Raw genomic sequence first — 18,110 nt, forward strand, 5'->3', positions numbered from 1 at the left:
CTATTGCTAAATTGTGCCATTCCCCATATGTGCCTGAATTGGTTTTTCTATTGCAGCCATGGCAATTGTCCTAAGTATACCCGAGCAGTCAGCATCACTGAAGAAGAGACCTGTGTAAGCTGGTGGCACTTGTCCCAAGTGTGCCCGAGTGGACTTGGACCATGGTACTTGCCCAAATGCCCCATGGAGATGCCACTAGACATGAAACTGCTGCCTCACTACACATGCCACAGTGTGCAAGAATGAATGTGCAGGAGCAAGGGGGCTGTCTGGATGTGCATCAATCTGGACCAAGCTGCCAGTGCTGCACTAAAGTGCCTTGAAGCTGCTCAGCTGCCGTCCCCCTGAGGGCTCATCTGCCATCAATGCTGTATGCCCGAAAGAGAGCCGCTGATTGAAGACAGCTGCCACTGCCTTTGGACACTGCTGTCAGAAGAATTGAAGCAGCCGCTTGATGCACCTGTGCCCGGTGCATTTTCCCCCACCGCAGGAGGGCCATGACTGAAAACAGAATTGCTAGAGAAAGGCCTACCATGTATTTGAAGTGTGGGTGAAACAAAAGCTTAGAGACAGAGGGGCTGATTCAACAAGGTATCTTACACTTTTGAGTAAGTATACACTTTGTAGTAAGTTTATTACTTTTGGTATTTACAAACTCAGAGTGTAAATTTACTAAAATAGTGTAAGGCACAGGTCTACACCCCCAGAATAAAGAGATTGACTTGCTTTTGAGTGGGTGGGGGACTTCTCCCCTACACCACTTCCTGACCCTCCCTAAACCACTCTTACTTCTCTCTAATCCCATCCTCTTTAGTAGTAAATCTGACCCATTCCCACCCACTCCCCTGTGACCCTCCCATATTTACTACTAAAATGTATGCTTCCATGTGCGGAGACTTCGCTGTCCAGACAGAGAACTCCACACATTTAAGTGTAGGCAAAATGTGTACTTTGTAGTACTTTTGTAGAGCTTCAAAATGTACTACAAAGGACAGTGTGAGAATCAGGCCCTCGGTGCCTACCAGACCAAAGGTAGGGAGCGCTGCACCTGTGCTAAAATCCACAACGTAGTATGTTAGACTAAGGGAGGTGGAAGTGTGCAGATTGGCATGTAGTAGTCCCGCAGCAGAGAGGATGGAGTCTAAAGGCTAGAGTGGTCGACCTCGAAGCTGGGAAACCGGGGTTTGAGTCTTGACAGGCCTCTCAAACTTCTGTGATTCTGGGCATATCACTTCAAATCTTCCTGTGCCTACCAAAATGAATATGTCAGTCTGCAACGTAACTGGTGCTCATGTAAAGTGCTCTGATACCTTCGGGTCGAGTTAGTGCTATATATAAAACACTAAAGAAAAAAAGACTCGGAGTACCTGATACTTTTTGGGTAGTGTGTTGCATTGGGTTTTCCTTTGTATTAAAGTACCTCTCTTATTACAAAGATAAGCACTAGGCTGGACAACCACATTATTACACTGCTGGGTGTCTATTGAGTGGTGAGACTGTTGTACCCCCACATTAACCCCTGAGTAGCCTGCGACTGCTTGCCACCACTACCAATGAGTCAAGCGCTGAGGTAGTTGTAGTTAGCCCAGTTTGCAGAGCCATTGTAGGACAGACCCCGCAATATGAGAGGCAAAAAGCCCCAGCCCACACAACTGCGGCCCGCGGCCTGTTTGCCCCGTAGCTTCCCCACACGGCGTCCTCTAAGCAATGTTGTTACTGACATATCTATTAAGATCCGACAAACATTTCTATGTATCTCCTATTAGTACTGGCCCTCCAATAGTTATGATTAAGGACCATACTAAAGTAGTGAGGTGTAGAAAATACTGTTCCCACCTCGCAACTGTTGCTGGAGATTAAAACAATTTGTATGTTCTACATCCTTATCAAAATATTTTTGACTCATTACCAACAGATCACATCTCATATTAAATGCAATCCAGCCGCAAAGATATGACGAGCGCAGAATGAAATGGGTGAAGCATACACGGTATCTACAGTGTAAACATTCCTTTGCCTGTGGAAGCCACACAGCCACCTCCACATCCCTGTTTGGTGAGATCATAGGCCTGGATCAAGGCACCAAAGGAGGCAGTGCCTATGCAGATACTTACAGAGAAGACTGACTTATAGCTTCAGAAATTCCAGTCAAATGCACAGAATAATGTTATTTCCATATCTTGCAAAAAACAACCTAGATTCTCCTGCTGAATGTTTATTTTCAACAGCAGAGTACAGTGCATGTTTTTTCCCACATTTTAATTCTTTTTTCTTCTGCATAACTTTGAGCTGAAGTTCAAACTGTTTTATCCTTGGAGCATGTCCATTAATGCTCAATATGAACTATAAGGACAGTAGCTAAAACTTCTTCTTAGGCGCCAATCACCGGTGCCGCCAAACAGGCCCGGACTGGCCGTTGCGGGCACCGGGCAATCCCCCGGTGCGCCGCAAGGGTGGGGGCCGGTTGTGGGCCCTTGGGGTGGGGGTGTGGAGTGGGTGAGGCGGCCGAGCACTTTGCTAGGGCCTGTATTGGTTCCCAGTCCGGCCCTGCCGCCAAATGCCAGAGTTGAAAACCCCAATGCTTCCTAGTTCTGATTCCACCATATGACTCTTTTGTCCAATCCCCTACCTGTCTCCTTATCAAACGTGTTGGTTCTTTTCAGCCCTACTTTTTAGGTCTCACCTACAAACAACTTTAGCACTCTATTGTCGAAAAAACTATTGTTATATACTTCAAATGTGCTCTGGTCAGAATATTTCAACTACTGGCTTATTCAGTTCCGCCTCTTTCAGCCTTTGACATTAGATAGTGCCAATGACATCTCAGATCAGCCCACAGGCTAGTGGCTATTGCACCAAATGTTATTGGCTGTTTTATGAGTCCTTCCACGTCTCATGGAATGCTTGCACTGCAGTGCATAAGGGACAATTTTATTTCCCTCTCTCTTTGATTGCTGTACTACACTTTCGCTTGTTTTTGTGACTCTAGGCTGTACAAAAGTGCACTCCCATCTCGCCCCTTACCGCCTCTGTGCTTGGTATACTATAGGGCAAAAATCATTCCAGCCGGCTGACTGTACATGAACATGCTTCAGCACACGTAGGCGGAAATGTAGGATTGTTTCTTTTTTTGCCATAAAGTATGTCAAAGCAAACAAGCTTTGGCAAAGTTATAGCCCTGCTGGCATATATTAAAGGTAAGACCGATTGGCTTTGCCAATGCTTCTTCCCGTTGTCACTGTTTTGCCATCTTTCTCTGTCTCCTTTCTCAAGTGTCCGCCTTTTTCTCTCTCCTTCTGGGTAAAAATGACCACCCGCACAAAATTAAGCACCGATGCCCACTATATCATATTGAGGAGTTTAAGCTAGGTTGGTTAAATCCCTTTCAGAAATGTTTTTACTTCCTATTAATATTGAGGTAGATTCAGGCATGGTGCTGGCCTCTTCCTTTGACTCGTGTTATTTCAGCACACTTTCTCATCAGGAATATAAGTTTAGTATTAATTTACATGCTTCGTATAATCTTTACTATTTTTGTCGGATGAGGTTTGCTGTCTTTCTACTAAGGCATCATTCCAAGTGGTGTGTAAAGTGTACAAACGGTTCTGTGTCTGGTTTCACACTTTGCACCAATTATGAGATTAGTGAATATTGCACTCACTGTCCCTAATTTCGTGTGCAATTCCCCCCATGCGACACCCAGAGGAAATATTGCAGGCAAAACAATGTGGTGGGGATAGATTCATCAAGCTAAATTTTGGGCCGCTATTTATGCTTCGTATAATCTTTACTATTTTTGTCGGATGAGGTTTGCTGTCTTTCTACTAAGGCATCATTCCAAGTGGTGTGTAAAGTGTACAAACGGTTCTGTGTCTGGTTTCACACTTTGCACCAATTATGAGATTAGTGAATATTGCACTCACTGTCCCTAATTTCGTGTGCAATTCCCCCCATGCGACACCCAGAGGAAATATTGCAGGCAAAACAATGTGGTGGGGATAGATTCATCAACCTAAATTTTGGGCCGCTATTTACCGAGAGGTCAGACCTCGTGGTAAATAGCAAAAACTTAGAAAAATGCATTTAAATGCATTTTTCTAAGTTGCATGTTACACACACACACATGTCCTTTGGACATGTGTGTGCGCAACACCAATGTAGATTACATTTCAGGGGTGCTACAGGGTTTCCTTTGGACACCCCTGCACCCTTGAAATCGCATCCTTATTTGCGATTAGCTAATTGCTAATCGCAGATAAGGAATAACTCCCCATGCATTCCTATGGGCCGGCCTAGGCCCATAGGAATGCATAGGGAGTTATTCCTTATTTGCGATTAGCAATTAGCTAATCGCAAATAAGGAACATGTAGGAATCTCAATATTTTTTGCAATTCCTACATGAATCCCGTTTTGCAAGTCCTTAATAGCGATTCCTTATGAATCGCTATTAGGGGCTCGCAAAACGGGAGAATGATAAATCTGGGGGATAGCATCGTGCACAAAAATGGTCGCAAAGACGGGTTTTGCACTGTTTTTCCCTATTGAAATCACAAGACATGATATCGTGTGCAAACACCATGTCATCACCCGGTGGTTTTGCGCCCAGGACCCTCATAGCTCTCCTGGTAAAGCTTCCATCGCCCTCAGAGCAGCAGAAGTACCTATATTCAGATATTGAGGACATGCGTCAAACCAGGACAGTCCAGCTCATTGATTTTCTGCGTTTTTCTCACCTTTCAACTCCCCCCACCCTTTCCCCCGGCCCCAGTTTGCCATCAATCTCTGTTCCCCTCCCCTGGTGGTATTTAGACCGACAGCATCCGCAAGGCGCTTAAAAAGCCATATATTCCGGCTGTGACAGGAGGCAGCTAAGAGGCCAGAGGAGTCTGTTCTTTGAGTGTTTCCCCATCTGGGTCTACTGTCCACCTCAGTCGGAATCTGTCTATTTTTTTCTCGTGCTCAATGAACCGATTCTGTTTCCGACTCTCGCTTCCTGTGGCTGACCATTCAGAGAAATCGTCACTTGTCTACAGTGTAAGAAGCAAGTGGCTTCAAGAGCTTCCCAGCGACTGATTGACGTCGGCCGTTCCAGGCCAGCGCCGTCTCCCTCCATATAACCTGCCCCTTGACCTATGGCCTTCTGCTCGGTGTGTTTTGTATTGCGACCGTTTCCGGAAACCCCGGAAGAGGCCACAGGCCAGAACGGTAGCCTATACTCAGCACCTCATCTCTATGATCCAGGCCGTGACAAATGCCCTCCCTCCTGACAGGAAGCTGAAGGCCCCTATACCCGCGACCTTTTGACCCCGAGTAAGCACATGACTTCCAAGTTCGTTTGTAGCAAAGAATTTGACCTTAACTTTTCTCGGTGGAATGGGTAACAAACACAAGAGGTTCCCAGTTTCAATTCTGATGCTCCCTAATATCGGTGTCAATTAGGGCAGTGGGTAGCAGTCACTTCCCCATGTTTGGCACTAGGCTCCTCTAGCAATCCCCTTACTGTTGGCTCAGGGGTCCTGAAGTCAGTGGCAGGAAGAGAGGAACAGAAAATAAACAGGACACCAGGCTACTCATTGCAACGTGTGCGCAATTGTCAGATCGTAAAATCATTGGGGAGGACGTACAGTTATTGTAACTTTTGGTTTTTCACTGAGAAGGTGAAAAACTACCTTGGTGAACTCCTGATTCTGAGTTTTATTAGGTTAAAATGAAAGTGTAATGTGTAAGATCATTTTCACCACATGGACAAACATGTCTTCCCTCTTAATAGCTCAATTCCTTTGCAATTTCCTATAAGTGCAGGAGTTCGCACAGGAGAAAAAAAAACAGGCTTAAGTGAAAATTTCTTTCAACTTAGCATTAGAAATAGGAGTTTGACATTCCGATTTGAAATTAACAAGGAAACTCGGAATGAAGTTGTAAAAGTCCAATATTTTTGCAGTTTTCACTCCTTGCTATTACCTTAATCCCTCACAAGGAAATAGGAGGATGCTGACGGGCAAGAGAGATAGACAAGAGGTAAAGTCTGTGATGCCATTGGGTGTCAAAGGGTGTATGATGTCACTTTTGGTACCCACCACATTTCTGGGACCCTGCCCCCATGCTCCCCAGAAATTCATACTCATTGTCTATGGACCATTATCCCACCACAAACGTGTGTTTTTTGGGGGGGGGGCATTTGTGACATTCATGACAGATGCCTTGATAAATTGGACTCAAAGAACAAGATCACCTGAATGTGACTAGAAATACCCCGGCTCTCATCAGACCCTCCTCAGCCAAGGCATGAGGTGCACGACTTCCAACCTGAATGGTGCTCTGATGCCTTTTGGATTGGCCTGCTCTAAACAAATACTGCATACAGGCTCAGAAAATGTAACTACAAGGAATCTTCAATGGAATCCCTCATTACTCATAATTGGGGCCTAGGTCTTTGGAGCTAAGTTCACAAAGGTGGTGATGGGGAGGGGAGGGCAGGTGTAGAATGTCCTTGGAACCCTCCTCAGGGACAGACAGGAGATTTTCAAGACAGGATAGGGTCATAAGGTGTAGGGAAGGAAGTGCCAGGATGGATGTGCCAATGTCGATTTCCTTCCTAATCAGAAGTAGAGGGGGCTAGGGCATTGCCATTGCAGGTTTAGAATAACATTAGGGGATCTTTTTCCAGCCCCACAGGTCCATCAGCAGGGCCGGACTGGCCGTAGCGGGCACCGGGCATTCCCCCGATGGGCCGCAAGGATGGGGGCCGTTTTTGTTAGAGGGCCGTTTTTGTTAGAGGGCCGTTTTTGCAGCATATCGGCCCTGTAACAAAATTGGCCGCAAACCGGCCCGGGCAAAGAGCTCAGCCTGGGGGGCCGGCCAAGCACTTTGCCAGGGCCAGTTTTGGTTCCCAGTCCAGCCCTGTCCATCAGATGTTTTGATCTACCAATCTCTTCCCAAACCTAACCAGCCCTGCTATTTCACTGGTCTGTCGAGCAACATTATTAATTTTTCCATAGATCAGTCAGCATCTGATATTCATAATTCCAGTAAAGTAGGATCAGTGGTTCACACTCTTTGCTTGTAGACACTTTATCTTTCAGAGTTGGGTTAGTTATTAGTGCGCACCATACATGGTCGACGATTATTACTCAGCAGCAATACCCCCCATGGCGATCCATACAATGTCGGTGTGCTTACTCATGTAACTGGTGGTAGTGGTTTTCTTGGGCTTCGTCACTTTCTCCTCCACCCAGACATGTGTCTCCTCTGGCTGTTGTGGTGTTTGTGGGACTTGCGGCACTTCCACCTCATTGTTCTCATCTCTCTCGGTCTTTGCAATGTGCCTGTCATCTTAAAGACAAAACAACAGCATTTACTGATTTACAAACATGCTATCAAAGGGTAAAGAAACACACCTGCTTATTCTATAGTATTTATCCAGGTCATTGCACCTTTTTGAATAACTAAAAATAAAATGCTGAAATGGTACAATGACTATATTTTTTAAGAACAGACTTCTTTTTCAGATAGAATTTAGCACAGATTAAATAGCATCCCAACATAGCCTTCTTTAGACAACACAAGCATGCACAAACAGGCCTTATAGACATGACCACGGGAATTATGCGGCAGGGAAGGGCCAAATTATGCCGCACAGTTGACTACATTATGTGGCAAGAAAAGGCAAATTATTCAGGGAAATGTGGAACTTTTTGTGACAGTATTATTTCATTAATGTGTCATTACACTTGTTTGCATTGTCTGGGCACGGGTTGCATCTCATTGGTACCAGATTAACACCAATATTTAGAAATAAGCAACGGAAAGGTGACCAGTCAACCTTTGCAAAAGGCCTTCCACTGCTGTGCAGGAACAGGTCATTGCGTTTTAAGTAACTTTTGAAACGTTTCAGCTAGAAACAATATTTCTTGGTTAAAAGTTGCTGAATATGCAGCAGATAATGTATTACCTGGCAAATGCGGTAAATTCATAATTCTGTGAAAAGGGCTGCTGCACAATCGCATAATTCCAGTGGCCCTGCTTATACGCCTTTTCATTGATGTAATTTAACAAAAAGGCATACAAATAAAAGTGCTTGCGCTGTGCATGCATGCTCTCGCGAGAGGTCCACTCCAACTTCATAAACCTTGAATAATTATCTAGCTTGGAGCCTCAAGCTTGCAGAGAAATACAGATTTGAAAGTGTAGAATTCAGCTCAAGATCACGCTATTGCGAGAAGTGGAAAAAGCTGTAAAAGGCCTCCCCACCTCAAAGGTTCCACAATGAACTGAGGCGCCATCAGACCAGGAACACCTCATTCCCCGCAGAACATCACACCCCTAAATAGAAGGGTATTAAACCAAACACTAATCATAACAACAGATAGGCTTAATAACTATGAGATCAGTGTGGCTCGAACATACCAGACTTCCTGTATTTACAGATTCACTTGCTAACAGCAACAACGAAATCCAACTTTAGTGTTGAAAATCTAAATCTTTTTAAATTGGTCTTCTAATATATTTCTTAAATGTCAGCAGGTCCTGAGTATTTCAGAGTATGCCAGAAATTAAATTTATATAACGGAAGCCAAGCCCAGAAATGGACTGCTTGAACATGGTTTGCTGCAATAGGGTGCTTATTTCAAAATGGGAGCCATTTACAACATTTGTCATACCTAAGTGCCACCTTTCAGAAAATTCTGTGTCGGCTTATCACAAGAAGATAAGCAAGTCTTTGTCTTTCAGAGGCAAGATGGGCTTGAAGAGAGGCAAGATGGGCTTGAAGAGAGTCTGGCACATGCATTAAAGCATTCCCTTCCTGAATACTATATCATCACTTCCTGAATACTATATAATCAGTTCCTGAATACCATATAATCACTTCGTGAATACTATATAATCACTTCCTGAATAACATATAATCACTTCCTGAATACTATATCATCACTTCCTGAATACTATATAATCAGTTCCTGAATACCATATAATCACTTCCTGAATACTATATAATCACTTCCTGAATAACATATAATCACTTCCTGAATACTATATCATCACTTCCTGAATACTATATATTCAGTTCCTGAATACCATATAATCACTTCCTGAATACTATATAATCACTTCCTGAATACTATATAATCACTTCCTGAATAACATATAATCACTTCCTGAATACTATATCATCACTTCCTGAATACTATATAATCAGTTCCTGAATACCATATAATCACTTCCTGAATACTATATAATCACTTCCTGAATACTATATAATCACTTCCTGAATAACATATAATCACTTCCTGAATTCTATATAATGATAGCGTCCCTACCAGTATAAAACTAAATACTCCATCAAGAGTGTGTAGGAGTTTCATAAAGCTAGTATCAGATCTAACGCAACAACATGAATTAGATATGAATTTTATTTTAATATAAGATGGAATCATTTACAGCAGTCAACCGAAATTGCATTACAAATTAACTGGAAGGACAAAGAACAGGAAAGATCAGATAACTTTTTAGGGGAAAAATATCCTACATGATAAAACTATTTGGCTGATGAAGATACAAAGTGTGTAATTTATTTACACCTGTTACTGTTAGAAAGCAATATTGTGAGCATGCAAGAAGAAATTAGTTATTTCATAATGATGCAGGACGTAGATACTGCTTGGCTCGGGAGGTACATTTGCATAAGGTATGCATAATACCGATGTTTGTAAATTATGTGTATACAATACTCAGGCTATGTCTGAAGTATTATGAATGTATGGTCTAATATGCCTTTAATATTAGGAACAACACTCATTTTATCAATCTCAGAGGAAGAATGGCCTGGCTGTCTGAACTCTGGGGGGCTGTACAGGTAAGGACAGCAAGCAAATCAATGCATAATACCAAATTGGGGATAATCACTACTACATAAAATACACATGAAATTAGAATATATTACAAGTAAAATGTCAGTACAATTCCAAGGACCAGTTTACTGTCTAGAAAGTCTTTCAAACCTAAAATAAGAAGTACAGTAACTGACTGAGTTTGTCTCATCTTGCTACCTAATTCTGTCTGCTGTACCACATAATTTGGACCGGCATTGCTTTATTGTCCAATGCCTCTCGTCATAGGACATGGTCATCTATATTTGCTTTCCTCCTGTTTTCTCCTGCCTGTGGTTTTCATAAACCTTGCTGTTCTGAAGCAGCGTTTAATGCTCATATCTGAGCCTGACAGCGGCTGTGTCATAAGTATGTACCCAGTGTGACAAACTACCATTTTAAGTGACTAAAGTCAAAATGCTCATTTGAGGTGACTGGGCCCTGTATTCATTAGGCATTTGGGGGCAGATGTATCATCTTTGCAGCTTGTGAGTCCTTAAAAGCTAATTTTTGTGATTCGCTATGAAGGACTCACAAAATGCAATGTATGTAGGTTTCGCAATAATAATTGCGATTCCTACACATTCCTTAATTGTGAATCGCAAATTGCGATTCGCAGTTAAGGAATACCTTCCCATTCATCCCTATGGGTCTGTCTACAGGCCCATAGGAATGAATAGGAAGACATTTGCAATTTGCGAGTACCCAATAGGTACTCGCAAATTGCGAATGCAATTTCAAGTGTGCAAGGGTGCCAAAAGGACACCCTGTTGCACCCCTAAAATATGCATGTGTGCACATGTGGCACACATACATGCCTTAAGGTCATATTTGTGTGCTACATTTCACTTTGAAAAATGCAAAAAAGAACATTTTTCAAGGAAATCACAAATACCACCAACTTGAAGTTAGTGGTAATTTGCAGTTTCTTAATGCAAAATCTGCACAACTTGGGTGTTTCCAGAATTGCATTTCAGGAATCGCAATTTGCGATTCCTTAAATGCATTTGCAAAATAGGGAATCGCAAATTTTGGGATTCCATATTTTGCGAGGGCCTTTTGGGATGAAACTTCCCAAAAGGCTTGTTCCCGTTCGCAAACGGCGTTAACGAACGAGAAAAAGGCTTCATACATCTGACCCTTGGTGTCCGGATTTGCGCGGGAGGCATGACAAGCTATTCGTGCACGAACGACTTTGATCCCTTCCAAGTTGGCTGAATAGGTAGAAAGGGTAAATATGCAGATCCTGTTGCACCTTACCTTTGTAGCAAAGGTTGTCCTTGCAGTTCCCACCATAACTGGGTGGACATTCAGAGCATGGGCGGCCATTCTTGTAAGGAGCTTCTCCAATCCAGTTTCCTCTGTGAAAATGAAATCACAAAAACATTGCTCAGATGCATATATTTTTACAGAAGGCACGGATTTACAACTCAGTACAGCGTGCCTATTTCCCAGAGGCCTACAAAAATATGATTCTTGTTCTGCTTAGTCTACAGTTCTCTGTCTGTATTCAGATCTTGCTTTGCAGTGCAAGAGGAATTACTTTCTCCCTACCTTTATGTCACTTCCTGACACCCTTGTTCACGATTGCATTACTCAGCACTTGCTGTCCTCCCATCCCCCTCATGCTCAGGTCGTTGCAGTTCCCAGTGGGAAGCCATCTTTAAAAGGTTACTAAACCATTCAAAGATGGCCGCTTGTGCTATCCCAGGTTCATGTGCAAGTTGGCTTTCTAGGAAAGGATTGTCTTTTGTTTTAAGAAATATATTTCTAGGATTGCATACGTTTGTGCTGCAGCCAACTTTGAATTCTTTATCTTAAAGAAAAAACATTCAGAGATGGTTGTCATTCATGTGTGCGCACACACAGAGGCCAACATTGAATATTTTGTATTGAAGCAAAATAAAAACAATTCCAAGATAGCTGCTGCACATGCGTGTCCATGCAGGTTAGTCATCTTTGACTGAATTTTCTTTTGCTTTAAGAAACAATTTCAAGATGGCTGCCATGTATGAATGTCCACACATGGTGGCTATCTGGGGAAAAAGCAAGCATTGGCAAAGCCTATAGACCTGCATTGCTGTGCCACAGGCAAGCCCTACTTTTGCTAATTCTTGCTGAACTTTGTTAGTGTTTTTTCTCTGCTTGAGCATGATTGTGTGTACCATGCTTTCTATAAAGGAAAACACCCTTGTGTTACCCCTGAGCCTATTTTCGACAAGTCTTCTTGTTAATATTTCAAGAGTAACTTATATGCAGAAATAGACTCGTTTTCTGTACCCTATTAATGCCCAAGATATACTTAAATGTGGTATATGCATTCTATATTCTGACCAAACTTTCGTTCCTCCTAATGAAATAGTTTTGCGCTATGTGCTACCCCTTCCTACACACTTCTATACAAACTGTATAGATGAGTGCCCTTGCTTAGCAGCAGTTTTTCTACAAATTCCACCAGAACGTTTTGGGTGTAAGATAGACACTTAATCAAGTGTAGCACAAACATGCCCAATCTTTTGGAACTATCCGCAAATGTACCATTCTTTCGACTATCCCTTGAGTTTGCCATCTTTTGAATACCTGCCAGGACATGGGGTGTTCATAATGTACCAAGAGTTAGTGTACATTACACACATAGAGAATATAGTGAAGCACATAGATTTTACCTTTGTGATTTGGAGGCACTCTTGTATTCATTCAATGCAGCATTTCCATGCAAAAGTATAATTGACGTAAACTTGAAAAGGGCTAGTGCATCGACCCCTAAATGTGTCATGTCCTAATGTCAACAGGGAATGTAAATGTGAACATGGATGTTTGTAAAGCAGCTTACAAGGGGAGTCCTGTTATGTGTTTTTGGATTGCTACAATGGGAAATAGCATTCATGTGTGGCAAGAAATTTTGCCATTGCTTAATTTGAGCCAGTGGTTCCAGGTGGGGACTACCAACACTCATTTTTTAGACTGGCACTTATTTTTAATTCAACAAACTTTGATTCAGAGGAAGTGAGAGAAAACCAGTCTGCTAGAGTGAAATAAAGAGACAGGCAGTGTCTGGTGGTTGATTAAAGAGGCACAAGATGGAATTAGGACGCAGACTTCTGAACAAAACTTTGGGCCACTGCACTTATTCTTTTACAAATTAAGCACCCCATATTTCGTGGAGACGTTGTGTTCTCTGAAGAGGTCAGGTACTTTCTGACTAGCTGGGGTATTGGGGCAGTTCTAATGTTAACAAGGTTTTTGTTCCCGAGGACAGGGCAGAGATGGAGAAGGCCTGTCTCCTATTAGTCTGCTGCAGTTTTTTGTCTGCAATCTGGTGATGTCCTGGCTTTTGGTGTGCCGCTGTGCTCCTAAAATGGGTAGTTTCTCTACCGGGTATGTTCACAAGCACTTCCTGAGAACCTTATACGTGGAGGTGGTGGACTTGGAGATGACACTTGCACGAAAAATAGGAAAGTCAAGGGGACATTATTTTAGCACCTTGGCACACATCGCTTTTGCTACAATCTCAAGAAATGAACTGAAAGTTAGCATGAAACCAGACACACCTTACTATGTTTAAAATTAAGTTTCCCCTGTACATCCAGGCTGGCACACATTTGACTAAGGATGTACAGACATAGGGCTATGTTTTCCATCAGCATACCCTCCGCAGGAGAAAAAAAAGTTTACAAAACTAAGTCAACTTTGCAAAATACAGTGAATGCCATTAAGCAGCGAGATTTGCATTTTATTTTGGCTGCTGCGGCCTCTTCGCTGCACGTTTCTCTCTCAGAGTATCCGAACTGCTCTCACTGACTAACAGCGACCATTCTCAAACAGACGTCCTCCAAAGACTCAAAACAGAAACAAGCTGTTCCATTTTCCGCTGGGAGCAGAAAAGTGGAGATGGATTCCGTAAACTTTCCTTGGCATTACTCAGCTTTTCTCCAGAAGCGCGTCCAGTTTCCCGGACCTGATAGAAAGTCGCCTCGCGGCATGGAAGGCGAGCGCCATTGGCTGAACACAGCGCTTTTTAAAGGCTTTTTCCATTTTCCATTGGGCCCTCTGCGTCTGTTCACATGAGACTGGATAATAGAAGGACCATTCACTACGGAGTCTCAGAAGGCCATTTTCAGTTGATCACCTTTGCTGTCTAGGTAAAGTCTCCACGAAAAGCCTTTTTGCTATTTTGAGTTCTGTATTATGCTATTTTTTTGCTATATATTATGTTTTGTGCAGCAGCCTCTTAGCACAAGCTACCACTGTACAAGAAAAATATGTTATGGTTTGTTATATTATGCCTTAAGTGAAATTATTTGTTATGTGATGGTTTATGCTATAGTTTGTGTTATGCTTTATGGTATGTTTCAGTGTTTGATGTTATGTGGCATTACAGTTTTTTCTATTGCATCACAGAAGCCCAAACCTCGAATACTGCACATGCAGAGTGTAAATTGTCAGAAATTGACTGCTTTCACTTTGCTAACTGTAGATGCCTGCTCTCGGCATCTGGTACCCAATTCATTACTGTGCACCGGTGGGAGTGGGTCCCAAAGCATCTGTACATTACATGCAAGTCTCAAGGAGATGTGAATATGCTTTTTAAGCCCCGCCACTCCTGAGACTTTGCACAGTGGACACTGCGATTTGCAACGACCTGTGTGAATTAATTTATAATACACTCCTATGCCGTTGGGATTGGTTTTATCCATTCATGTATCTTTTTAACTTTATCAATGCACAGTTATTCAGTGAATTAGACCAATTGGGGTCCTGCATTATATGGACTTCACCACGGGGATGGCCAATTGTTGCTATTCTGGTTGGTTTATTTCCATTGTCCTGAACCATTGCCTACTATTTTGTGGGTTGTATCAGTGGAGGCCTCCATATGTTTTGTGGCCTACCAACTGATGCATGCCAAAATGTGTCACTTGTGTAGTTTGTTGATGCGGATGACAGAGTTGTTTGCTTCCTTCCTTGGGTGGATGTGAGTGTTTAAAACATGTTCTTAGATAAGAGTAGTATGCCAAGCGTTCTGTCTCTGTGCTGCCAGTAGAATGTATGTCGTTATCCCGCAGTCTTTTTCCCCGCAGGGAATCACAACGCGGTCGTTACAACTACCGCGTTGTGATTCCGCATACCATTACTCCGCAAGTCAGAACAACGACTTGCGGAGGGGGGGGGGGCGCTGGATGTTGGAATAGTATAATTTACTAATCCAACTCCAGTCTGTGCGGACACTAGGGAAGGTGTTTGATTTTAAATCCAACACCTCCCCCCCTCCGCAAGTCGTTTTTCCGACTTGGTTAGTAATGGTATGCAGAATCACAACACGGTCGTTGTAACGACCGCGTTGTGATTCCCTGCGGAGAAAATGTTTTGTGGTAAAAGTTGTTTACCATGTCAGTATGGGCTACTTGTTGAAATAAAGAAAAAACAAACGACAAAAAATTTAGCTGTAGGCAGGAAACCAAAAACCTTTAAATATACCACTAAAATGTATCTCCTGTGGATGAAACTTCTGATGAGGTTGGTTGTTGTTTTATTAGAAGACTTGGAGCATTTATATGTGAATTGTATATATTTTAAACAAAACATTTGTTTAATGTTGGTATATGTCTTAGTTGCTCATAGGGATCAAAGGAAGGAGAAGGGTGATATTTTTTTAAGGCTCGCGCTGCACAGGATATTCACTCATTTTAGTATGAAAAGAATATGGCTCGCATTAAAAGAAATTCAAAGTGGTGGCATATGTGTGATACAAAAAACAAACGTGGCATGATGGACCATAGGCAAGATTACCATGATATACATTAACACAACATACCGTGATCTAACATAGCATGCAAAAGAATAAACATAAAATAATTCAACCCATGTCTAGGTCATGTATTCTTACTTTGGGGAGTAGTTGCACACCAAGTAGACAGCATTTTCCCATATGTCACCCCAAACGCTCATTTGCTTGCAGACATTCACAGCGCAACCTATCTTGGTGGTTGTTGACCAGACAATCTGTAAATGAAATGCGTACAGTCACCATCAAGGAAATGTAAATAGCAGTGAAATAAATTAGGCAATCCAAAAATCAATACCAGACAAACGTCAATCGTTAGAAGATGTTTGAGGTTTTGGAATAAATGGCTGAGTTAGGATACCCACAACCATTCCACACAGATCCCTAGATAGGAGATGTCAGTTGTAACAGTCTCTGTCACAGATATTTCTTGGTAGAGATCTCCATAGCTCAAGAAATAGTTTATTGGAAAGCATTGTTATTATTTTTTTACCCTACAAATCAGATGTTGCTTTGGCGTCACTAACACAAAACCGTGTATTATTGGTATACTAGACAGGGAGGATCCTGTGCATAATATGTCATGGGACACCTAAGCTTCTTGTCACACATGGTGTAACTGCTCAACCATAAGAGTGCCAAACTTAGCAAAAGAATCCTCATTTTTAATCAAAGTGGGATGGCGGCATTTTTGTTAGAGTTGGGGTCATTGGAGGGACTACTGAGCTGTGGGCTGTCCCAGCACTGCTAGGGGTAGAAGGGAATGTAATATCCTTCTGTTTCGAACATGAAACAAACATGTTCCAAGCACATCTGGCAATTATTACCCATTTCACACAGAGAATTAGGAAGAACATGATTTAAATGTAAAAAGGGAGGAAGAGGACAGAAGGAGCGAGGTAAACAAAGGGACGTGGAGAGAGGAAACGATGAAGGAGAAATACAAAAATGGACTGGGATGGGGGAGAAGGAATTTAATTTCCCGGGCATAACAGAAGGAACAAGATTAAATGACGGACCAAATGAAAATAAAATTGATGAAGACTACAAACAGCACAGGAAGGGAGAGCAAGGAGATGAAGGGGGATGAGGAGGAAAGAGTTAAGTGGTAGTAACTAAGAGTGGAGAAAGTGATGAAGGAATGAAACTGGGAGGAGGAAAGCGAAAGGGACAAAATATGTGAAAGGAATGTCCTGGCAACACGGGCTGGCGGAGACGGCCATGTGGAATCTGCCTGACCCGCTATGTGAAACTACCTGTAGATAGGCTATAATTCCGGAAACTGACTGCATATGTGAATGTATGGACGATTATTTCGCACAACTTATTATTGTTCACTGTTACTCTGCATGGAGGACTAGCCACTACCCTCTATACACCTTCGTAATAAGCTGGAATGTGATACTCATATAATGCACTATGGCTGTTAGATACTGTCCCTGATTGACATGCACTGTATTTGACCTAGTGCCCTTCCCCCAACATGTGATGTTGTTGTATTGCCATGAACTGCCTGATTTGTATGAAACAGGTGTTAATGCTATGCGCCACAATACCAACCTTTGTCTTGTTTGTATTGAAAATTCAAAAAATAAAGCTTATAAAAAAAATAAAGAAATGTCCTGGCAAAGGAGTCAAAATATGAAATAAGGGGCCAGCAATGAAAGGAAGGGGTAATGGATTACTGCAGATGGTATAAGAGCAAACGAATTAGGATAGAAACTACACGAGGGTGAAAGAGAGGAAAAGTTGGGAGATAACTGGGGCAGCAAAGGAGGAACAAACTTGAAGAACGGACCAAGAGAGGATGAACTAGGAGACACTGAACAGGAGAGGAGGAGAGAAGAAAGAGGTAAAGGGAAAGAAGGGGAGAACAAAGAGAAGAAGGGACATAAGAAATTGGATATGTTGGAGGAACCATGAATGGAGAAAGAAATGAAGGAATGGACAAGAAGAGGAAGAAGGAGATGAAGGGAAATGTAGGGAGGAAGGAAATGTACTAATATATGGGAAATCGGAAAGGAGGACAATATCAAAGGGGACATCAGTGAAAGGGAGAGATGATAAATAATTGCACGCAACATAAGTGCAAAGAGATGCAGAACGAGACTAGCAAATAATGAAAGAGATGAAGAGGAGGAGGAGAGAGAGAGATAACTGGCGCAGCAAGGGAGGGGCGATTCAAAGGATGGAGCAATGTAATTTGAATTGGATTCAGAAAATGAACAGGAGAAGAGGGTAGAGCCAAGAGAGCAGAAGAGAAGTAAAAGAATGAAGGATGAGGGAAGAGTGAAGAGTGAAGAAAAATAAATGAAAGGATGGACCAGAGAAGGAGGAAGCAGAGAAACTGTGATTGGGAACCAGGAACGGGTTAAAAGGTAAAGAAAACAAGACATAGACCAGGTGAAAAGAAAAAATGAAAGGAGGGACAGGAGAAGATAATGAGGTAAAGGAATGG

The 18,110-nt window shown here is 42.4% G+C and overlaps 1 protein-coding gene across 1 annotated transcript in view; it reads right to left on the reverse strand.

Moving 5' to 3' along the window:
• The window catches only part of CRISPLD2 (cysteine rich secretory protein LCCL domain containing 2), a 174,965-nt gene that overhangs the window by 68,998 nt on the left and 87,857 nt on the right, over positions 1–18,110 (reverse strand). Inside the window, exons 5-7 of the mRNA XM_078668251.1 lie at positions 15,755–15,870; positions 11,128–11,228; positions 7,181–7,333 (exon numbers count right to left, since the gene is read on the reverse strand). Coding sequence (XP_078524377.1) covers positions 7,181–7,333; positions 11,128–11,228; positions 15,755–15,870 — 370 coding nt within the window. The remainder of the gene's footprint in view (positions 1–7,180; positions 7,334–11,127; positions 11,229–15,754; positions 15,871–18,110) is intronic.

Source organism: Lissotriton helveticus, chromosome 12 (assembly GCF_964261635.1).
Source record: "Lissotriton helveticus chromosome 12, aLisHel1.1, whole genome shotgun sequence".
NCBI lineage: Eukaryota > Metazoa > Chordata > Amphibia > Caudata > Salamandridae > Lissotriton > Lissotriton helveticus.